The sequence below is a fragment of the Oratosquilla oratoria genome, chromosome 32, assembly GCF_046742065.1.
Source record: "Oratosquilla oratoria isolate Oo_2021 chromosome 32, ASM4674206v1, whole genome shotgun sequence".
Taxonomy (NCBI): domain Eukaryota; kingdom Metazoa; phylum Arthropoda; class Malacostraca; order Stomatopoda; family Squillidae; genus Oratosquilla; species Oratosquilla oratoria.
Genome location: NC_134808.1, coordinates 23,065,286 through 23,075,163, shown reverse-complemented (window position 1 = coordinate 23,075,163; position 9,878 = coordinate 23,065,286). Strand labels below are relative to the sequence as shown.

At 38.3% G+C, this 9,878-nt stretch overlaps 1 protein-coding gene across 1 annotated transcript in view; it reads right to left on the bottom strand.

Moving 5' to 3' along the window:
• Positions 1 to 3,678: 3,678 nt before the first annotated feature.
• LOC143017556 (uncharacterized) overlaps positions 3,679 to 9,878 on the bottom strand; it is a 9,652-nt gene continuing 3,452 nt past the window's right edge. Inside the window, exons 3-4 of the mRNA XM_076172344.1 lie at positions 9,528 to 9,653; positions 3,679 to 8,574 (exon numbers count right to left, since the gene is read on the bottom strand). Of these exons, the coding sequence (XP_076028459.1) occupies positions 8,071 to 8,574; positions 9,528 to 9,653 (630 nt within the window). The 3' untranslated portion in view covers positions 3,679 to 8,070. The remainder of the gene's footprint in view (positions 8,575 to 9,527; positions 9,654 to 9,878) is intronic.

Here is a 9,878-nt window from a genome sequence, read left to right as displayed (position 1 = left end):
ATGTTTTCCTGCTCACCCTCTTGTGTAGCTAAATACGGCTACATAGTGGGGTGCAGCGGTGGTCCACGACTACCCACGCCCGTCCGAAGAGAGACCATGATCTGTAGTCAATGTTATGACTAGCAAAGTTTTAAACAAATTGAAACCAGGAGTAAAAATCTTGGAATCAGTCTATTACTCATTGCAAGGAGTATCAGGAAGTCAGTTAAAAATTAGGTAAGACTGAGTTAGATATTATTCTATATAGAAATGAGCACTTACACATTTCAGTGATAGTTGTAGAAGAATATGTTTTTCCAGGAGATTTATTGATATGATTTGCAACTATGAGAAAAGAGGGCATGGTCATATGTCCTCCTGAATAGGGATCTTAGTGAAATCAGGGGTAATCCCATTTTTAAATCAACCAGACTTAGAACCGTATCTGTGATAAGAGAAACTGTTGAAATGTGTAGGGAAAATAACAATGCTAGAGTGGATGATAGCGGGGTAGAGCAGTCTATTCAAGAACAGATAAGAAATAGAGGGAAAAAAATTCTCATATAAATGAACCCAACTCAGGTGTTCAAGAAATCCCAGAAATTAATTGAAATTCATAAATTCCAAATAAAGCTTTGCCAATTGTAAAAGGTGGTGTAATAAAGTCGACGTTATTACACTCCAGAGCAATTAACAGGGTTGAATTGTAATTGAAAGGAGTCACTGTAGATTCTGAAATTTTAATCATCCCAGAATCTATTAGGATAAAAGGTTTGAAATTGGACTCGGGGATTTATAAGACACACACAAAGTAGAAATATTAGTGATTAGCACTTTGAATAAAGACATATTCTTAAGAAAAGTTACACAAATAGGATATTTTCATATCTGTACAAGACCTATTAACAACTTAAGTGAGAGTACTGAAGAGATGGAATCACCAATTTCATCAATCTGTTCAATTGAGAAAGAAACAGATTTGGAAGAGAAATTCAAGAATCTACTAGAACCTATTAGTTTTCCTGAGTTGGATGAAAGCTCAGTTGCATTGCTCTTGAAGCACAATAAAGCAATTGCTTTGCCAGGGGACGCCTGGAGCAAAACAACTGTTTTAAAATATCAAATAAAATAAAAATCAGGGACTCGACCTATTCATATACCTCCTTACAGATTACCTCATTCCAACTAGCCATTGTAGATAAATCGATCACTGAAATGTTATCGCAGGATATAATTGAACCTAGTCGAAGTGAATAGAATTTCCCTTTGATCCTGGTGCCAAAATCGGATTGTATTATGCGTCCATTTATTGACTATAAGGTACTGAATAAAACAGACTATACCCGATGGATTACCGTTGCCAGTAAAGGCAGATATACTTAGGAGTTTGGAAACCAAGATAGGTATTTTATATTCATAGATATCAAATCTGCATTCTGGTAAATCGAGTTGCATAAAGACTCACGGGATTACACGGCATTTTTTAAAATAACGGGGCACTATGTATTCAAACGAATATCTTTTGGGTTATGTGATAGTGTAGGTTGTGGTACACCACATTTGGAATTGGTGGTAAAGGAAACTCGGGCAGAGTTCATGACTTTAATTCTCCAAGTTAGGATCTCTACAAGATATACGGCAAGCCCCCAGGAAGACTCGGTGGTTGTCAGAAACATTATAGGTATATATTTACAAGGGTTGCCAATCATGGAAAAGGAGGTTGTTGCCATATGAGGAATATTTGGAAGGTTGGGTCGCCTCGGTTGAGGCGTCGGCCGATGCAGGTGGCTGACCCGAGACGCAGCTGGGCCCTTTGTCCAAGTAGAGCTCTTGACCTGAGACGCCGAGAATCTATTGTTCGTCAAGTGGGTGTTGTCAAGAGATGTCCGTGAGCTTGGTCACAGAACAATGGAAGCCCCAAGCGAGACACAGCTACGCCGAATATAGAGATAATAACAATAGTCCATTAAATTATATGAGATCAGGAAACACTGCCATTGTATTTCTAGATGATATTTTAATAGTTTCCCAAACAGTCACTGACCACTTTAAGAAATTAAATTTGGTATTCTAAAGACTAGTTGAAACAGGATTGAAAGTGAAATTTGAAGAACGTAAGTTCCAGGACATAAGATAGACAGGCATGGACTTAGTACAGTAAATTCAAAGGTAGATGCAGTAAAGAACTATCCAGTTCCGGAAAATGTAGAAAAAGGTAGAAGTTTCTTGGGGTTGACGGGATATTATAGGAAACTTAACAAGACATAGCTAATCCTTTAAGTTCTCAGTTGAGGAAAGATTCAAAGTTTATGTGGGGACCTGCTCAACAACAAGCTTTCGACAAGTTGAAAGATAAACTTACGACTTCTCCAGTTCTCATATTTCCTAATTATGATAAGGATTTCATTCTTTGTACTAATGCGTCTGACAGGGTTAGGAGGCATACTGGTGCAAGAGAGAAATGGAACATTGAAACCGAAAGCTTACACATTGAGACTTTGTAATAGTGCAGAGAGAAACTACTCCATAGCAGAAAGAGAAACTTTTGCAGTGATATATTCATTAGAAAGTTTTAGAGATATGATAGTGGGATATCCAATCAGACTGTGGACTGATCATACTGTTATTCAGAACTTATTCAAGCATAAGAATCTTAGGGGCAGATTAGCCAGGTGGTTTACTACACTTCAGTGTTATGAGGTTAAGTTTGAATATATTTCGTGTAGAAAAATGTTGCAGCAGATGCACTATCTAGAAATATTAGCCAACCAACGTCAGGGTTGATTAATTTCATCCACAGTATAGATGAACTAGTAACATTAGATGAGGAGATGATAATAAGAAAACAAAGGAAAGATAAGACTTGGGAAATAGTAGCCTAGAATTTGATGAACCCAAGAGGTATTCCTCTAAAACTACCAAAAGGGTATAAGATAGAAGAATTTCGTTTGTATAAAGGACTTTTGTGTATAAAACCAGTTGAAAGTGGGAAATATATTTCTTGGGGCCCAGTGAATCATTTAGTAATTCCACAAACTCTTGTAAAAGAGGTATTGAAATTACTTCATGATAGTGATTGTAGTTCACATCCAGGAAAGGATCAAACTCATAGACAAATACAACTTGAATACTTTTGGCCAGGTATGAAGAAATATATATATTATTATTTAGAAAATTTATTGAAATGCGCTGAGATAAAAAGAAATATACCTAAACCTGCTCTTATGCTATCATATCCCACCCCGCAGAAACTAGGGAAAGAGTTGACATAGAAACACTGGAATTACCTATGTCTGAAAATTAATATGAATATGTATTTGTTGCCATTTATTATCTTTCAAGATTTTGTATTTTACAACCGTACCAAATAAGAGAGCTGAAACAATTAATTCAGTAATCTATGATCAGATAATCTGTAATTTCACTACTCCTAAAATCTTAGCTTCAGACAATGGTACTCAGTTTAGTAACAAAATCTTGGAAGAATTATGTGAGTTATTTAAGATAAACAAATTAAACATTCACGTGAATCATTCTCAGAGCAATGGAGTTGTAGAGAGGTTAAATAAAAAAAAAATATTACATGTCTTAGAGGTTTAATAAGCCCACATAGTATAACTTGGGATTGTTGGATTCCTCGAGTTAATTGTACCCTAAACAACCAAATTAATGCAGCTAAAGGAGAAAGACCCTTTGGGGGGGGGGGGAACAAAATACAATTACTAAGTGAACTCAGTCAAAAATTTAATAGGTTGAATAGTCGGAGGCAGAGGGTAGTAGATAATGTTTGGTCGGGACGGCCAAGGGTAGCTGCCGAGCCCTGTGAGAGACTGGTAGATAAAGGTAGACAAGTAAGGTGGATAGAGGGGTAGGTGGCGAGAATTTCATTTCTATGTGTAGGATGTTTGGTAAACAATACCCGCGAAGGAGTTGCATAATTTCGCTCCTCGTCTAAAGTTTTTAAACAACCTCTAGGGAACATATTTTAAAGCTGATGTGACAATATGTAAACTAAGTCATTCATGTATAGATATCGTGATTGCTTGTGTAATGCAGTATTGTTTAAGACGTTGTAACAGTCTTTCTGATTGGAGAAAGGGTGGAGGAGGAGAAAAATGTATTGGTTCACAGGAGTTAAGTCACTCCCTTAAGAGAGGCACTTAACTGTAACAGTAAAAATCATTGGATTAAGAAACTCATGACGTTGGTGCAGAGGTGGCGTAGGGAATGGATTGAGGATCCCAGTTGGGAGTCCCTTGGTGTAAATTGACAATCCAAGTGTAATATTATTCGGGAAGAAAAGAAGAAAAAATTTACCTTCATTTAATTTACCCATAAAGAAACATTACTTACTTCCTACAGAAAGATATGGTGAAAGACATACTTACTTAAGACAGTGATGGAAGAAAGTTGAAAGTGAAAGAAATACAAAAACATAGAAGGGAACAGTAAACAGAATTAAAAACCAGTAGTTACGGAAAGACAGAGGTGACAGGTAGGGACATAAAAAGTTAATTGAACGCTCCGAAGAGACTGGTGAGTGTTTCAAACTACAAGACTGAGTGCAAGATACGGCTACAAGTGTACGGGTACACCAATCTACAGTGCACGCACGCAACTACAACCACATAGTGCCCAACCGCAACCACAACCACGCAGCCACGCGCATGCTGACTAAGAGGGAACCACTACAAGCAACAGTGAACTAAGGGGTCTACAACCACTACAAGCAACAGTGAACACAGTGAACAAAGGGGTCTACAATCATTACAAGCAACAGTGAACGAGGGGCGAGGAAACGTGGTTAATGTACGTGTGAAGGACGAAAGTACGTGCATGAAACCTACGAGGAGGCAGTTGATTCAAATCGACTTTAAAACACTGAAGATATGACTACAGGTGGTATTTTGAGGCATTAGGTTCATACCTCGAATGTCAATATTCCCACAATGTCAGATTGGATAAAAAGATCTAGTGACAAAATGAAAGTTTCTCATTTAATTAAATTAATCACATTTGCCTTGCTAACAAACAGTTTTTGACGAATTAATGGCAGAAAAGCTTTATAAAGATCATCAGGCAACTGTGAATTTAGGGGAGGTAGATTATCTTCTTCAAGGGTATAATGAATCTAAAGCAATTAGTCCATATGTGATGACTGTGGGAATGCAACAATAAAAAGAAACTAGGAACTCTTGAAGTGATTATAGAAGAGGGTCTGAACATAGAGTTACAAGCACTTCAAGAAATGCTAGAATTGAATGTTACAATTGTAATACCTAGGGGCATAAAGAACAAGAGCGTTATTATGAAACTATTTATAGAGATTCCAAATATGAGGGTCATGATAAATGTTATAGTAGAAACCCACCTTTCTGTATGTATCATCAGAGGATTGGACATAGAGCACAGGAATGTAGAATTTTTCGCATGCACTCCGAAACAAGAGGAAAAATGTTGACTCCATGAGATTGAGTTTGATTTTATTAAAGGAGAACATTTCCAGCAACAATGTTCAAAAGAAAATTGAAAGTATAAGTGAGATAGAACAGAAACTTGATGGCATATATTCTAACTTCAAAGGAAATGGTATACAAATGAGAAATGTGATAGTTGTAGCTTTAGGAACTCTTGCTGGATTAGGAGTATCCAATTTTGCCTTCTTTGCTGACTTAAAGGTTTCTATGAATAGACTGAATGAAAAAGCTACAAAAATCTATCATTTACAAACAAGTGCAAAGAACATTGAGAAATTGATCTCTGAAATTACAGATAATTTAGAGAATCTCAGTTTAAAACAATATGAACAAGAGAAAACAATACTTCTTTTCTTATTACTTGATGCAAGATGCAAGATTCACCAAGATGCAATCTCAGTTGGAATCCTTTGTGCAAGATTTTGTTCTAGCAAATTCTGGTTAAGTCACATCCTCTCTTCTTCCAATGCCTCAACTTATAAGAATAATTAACTCAGCAAAGAGGTATTGAAATTCTAAACCTTTCTTTGATGAAGTCAATGTGGCATTCTATTACCCATTATTAACGGCATATTTAAATGCTTCCTCAGTGATAATAGAAATTCCTTTTTCTTCTGTATTTAGATGCAATCTGTACAAGCTGATATCCTTCCTTAGGAAGGTAAATAGTTCACTATGTGTAGTGGATATTCCAGTTGTAGATTCATTTAATTACATCCTTTCTATAGACAACCTAAAGGAGAGCACAATCTCTAATGATAAACTTGGAAGTTGTAAGATCATTAAAAAAAAATTTTATCTCTGTCATTCTTCCCTTTTTGTGTTCCGTGAAGCTTTGAAAAACTCATGCGAAGCTTCGCTTGTAAGAAATGTGTCTGTGATGAATAACTGTCATTACAGGAAGATTGTGGTAAACCAGATTTCCCATTGTAACATAGAGGGTTCCTATTATCTAATTTTCCCAAATAAGGCAAGAATTTCGATTATTTGTCCAGGTTTAAGTCCTAAATTGGATTTAGTTGAAGGTCTTATTTCAGTTTTTGACAACTGTGAAATACATGCAGGCACATTTTCCACTATTGCTAATACCCTTAGTACCATGCATTTGACTGAAGAGTCATATCTCGCAAACTTCAACATCACATTACCTGAAAACTCTCCCCCTTTGAAAATTAGGAGATCAATGTTGAAATCTCCCTCAAATGATTCCTCTACCAATTATATAGTTATTCTCATTGTCCTCTTTCCTTCAATAGTAATTGCTGCTCTAACTTCAGTTTTTATATTCAGGAGGATGTCGACATCTAATACTATTCAACATATACCTGCTTGAATTGTTTTCTTCTAAAAGTGCTACTGACATTTATGCATTATGGAAGGGTTACTTATTTCTTTGTTATGTGTGACATATGTTTTGATGACACCATCCCTTGAAGGATAATTCTTATAACATTTTTCCCAGTTTATGCATAAATAGTTTGAAAGAGCTTCTTGTATATGATATTTTCAAAGTATATATTTCAGTGAGCCCTGTAAGAGGGTAGTAGAAAAGTGTTGGTCGGGACGACCAAGGGTAGCTGCCGAGGCCTGTAAGAGGCTGGTAGATAAAGGTAGACAAGTAAGGTAGATAGAGGGGTAGGTAGCGAGAATTTCATTCATATGTGTAGGATGTGTGTGTGTGTGTGTGTGTGTGTGTGTGTGTGTGTGTGTGTGTGTGTGTGTGTGTGTGTGTGTGTGTGTGTGTGTGTGTGTGTGTGTGTGTGTGTAGGATATGTGTGTGTGTGTGTGTGTGTGTGTGCGTGTGTAGGATGTGTGTGTGTGTGTGTGTGTGTGTGTGTGTGTGTGTGTGTGTGTGTGTGTGTGTGTGTGTGTGTGTGTGTGTGTGTGTGTGTGTGTGTGTGTGTGTGTAGGATGTGTGTGTGTGTGTGTGTGTGTGTATGTGTGTGTGTGTGTGTGTGTGTGTGTGTGTGTGTGTGTGTGTGTGTGTGTGTGTGTGTGTGTGTGTGTGTGTGTGTGTGTGTGTGTGTGTGTGTGTGTGTGTGTGTGTGTGTGTGTGTGTGTTTACATATTACTGAAATGATACTCCTTTGTAACCTAAGTGAGAATTATCCAGAGACTCGATATTATTCTAAGTAAACAATATTGCCATAGACTTGAAACAAAGAATCTGATTGATGAAAGGGTAGAGGAGGAGAAAAATCAATTGGTTTACGAATGTAAGATCATGCCCTCTGGGGAGGATCTTACATATAAAGTTAAAGATCATTGGACTAAGGAAATGACTACGTCACTGCAAAGCTCACGTAGGATCTTGTATACCTGCTCTCGTGGGATTCCTTAGAAAGACTTTGGAGAGTGAATTGTGTATTGGACTGAACAGAAGAAAGATATAGAAAACTCTAGAATTCAATTCTCCTTGACAGAAAATTTAGTGAAGAGAGAGAAAGAAACCTATCAATGAAGAGAACGAACAATTAAAAGAAGAGTCGCCATATCAATAAGTGAGGGCCGACAGTTGTTATTACGTGCAATGATCGGCAGCTGTGTGGTTGTAAGGTTTTGTCTGGGTGTGACAGAATCTTTGTTTAGGAGTAAGGTGCCTAATGTGATTGTTTTACCCCTCAGGTTCCTCGCTTCCACGGAAACCTGGACCATCTTCGAAGTCCTCCTGGCTTTCCGATTTCGACCCGAAGATAGACGGAAGCTTGAAGACGTCTGAGAGTTTCAGATACTTAATGGCTACATCCGCCCACTTCGAAGACTCCTTCTCCTCGAGGTTTTCTCCTGAGTCAATGAAATTGAAATTTACGTCTTCGTCATTAAATGCATGATTGTCGAAGGTTCTTCGTCGCCTGCGTCCGGAAACCGTCTCGTTCGAACTCAAAGAAGAGGTGTCGTTTTCCGAAGAAACCATCTCACTAACCTCTTCAGAAACCGTCTCGTTCGAACTCAAAGAAGAGGTGTCGTTTTCCGAAGGGAAGATGTCAGAGAGCTTGAGAGTGTTGAAGGGGAGTCGGATTTCTTCTAATTTACTCTTCGTGTGACCTCCATATAGCCCGAAGAGTTCTCCAAGACTGGAAGCGTTGTCGTAGGACCCCCATTCGCAGTTAGTGGACAACTGGAAAATAAAGGAAAAGGTCCAAATAAACCTAAACAGACGCACGCACACACTATCCTGTTACTTTGAATTCGGTCTCTCCACCCTTTTCTTTCTACCTACCCTCGAATAGAGATTAGATTGGACGAAGTGAATATGAGGCTGTGGCAGGATTGTGTAATCCCATTATGGTTCTTCAATGTATATATGGATATGTTGATATGGGAGGTGAACTCAAGAGTCCTAGGCAGATGTAGTTAAATTCCCTTTAAACAGAGAGTTTCGACAATTCCGCAGAATGTCCACAAAACGGCAGCGTGTACGGAGTTTTCGCTACTCTCTGTATAAAGGGATTTTTGGTATTTCCGAATGCACAACAACCCGGAATATTCAGTAAACAAGCAAAATAGGTTCAAAGAATCAATAGCAAGAACAAACATTATGCGTGAGCGAAAACTATTTGGCCACAAAATGGCTCCCTGAGTCACATGATTGATATCTATCGTATCGTCATGTCCCAACTCTACAAAGGGACTCTAGTTGTAATGGGTGAGGGTGGAGTGGCATGAAAGGTGAGCCAGCTGTTGTTTGTGGATGATAACACACTTGTGGCTGATTCTGATAAGAGACTGAAGCACCTCGTGACTTACTTTGGAAGGGTTCCATGTGGCAGCGAACAGAGGAGTAGATACTCGTACGAAGGTGAGTTATAAAGTAAAAGAAACAAGTAAAAGTCTGCATGAAGTGAAAAGTGATAAGGGAAACAGGTTTTGGGGATGAATTCAAAGAGGAAGTTGTATAAAGGAATGATTGAATGAGACATGGAATATGCAGAGGTCAGTAAGGAAGAGCATGAATGAGTTTGGGATGAATTGCTTGAGGAATGATACAACGCGAAATATTGAGAATAAAGAAAAAAAATCAGCGAATGATGATCATCTGTTCCACACGATGGACATTGAAAGTTGACCTACCCCTAAGCTCTCATTGGTGCAAGGGACGCCCACCACCATCATCCCGGGACGTTTCCCTTTCTTATCGGAGTAAGAGTGGTGGAAGGTCATTCTAGTAACGAAGGGTGCGCAGCCTCCTTTGACAGTCTGAAAGGACCGGGAGTCAAAGGTCAGTGTAATGAGTTTCAATAGGTTAGACTACAGTGGCCCACGGGGTGTTACAAGTGAGGGCGCGAACCGAAAGACATAAAAAGTTAGTGAATGCAAAACCATTCAATTTAGTGTTGAAGTCATCTCTAGAAAGTTAAAGAACAACAGTTCATGAACGCGGAGTATATGTGAAAGAAGATTGAGAACCTCGGGGTTAGAGGG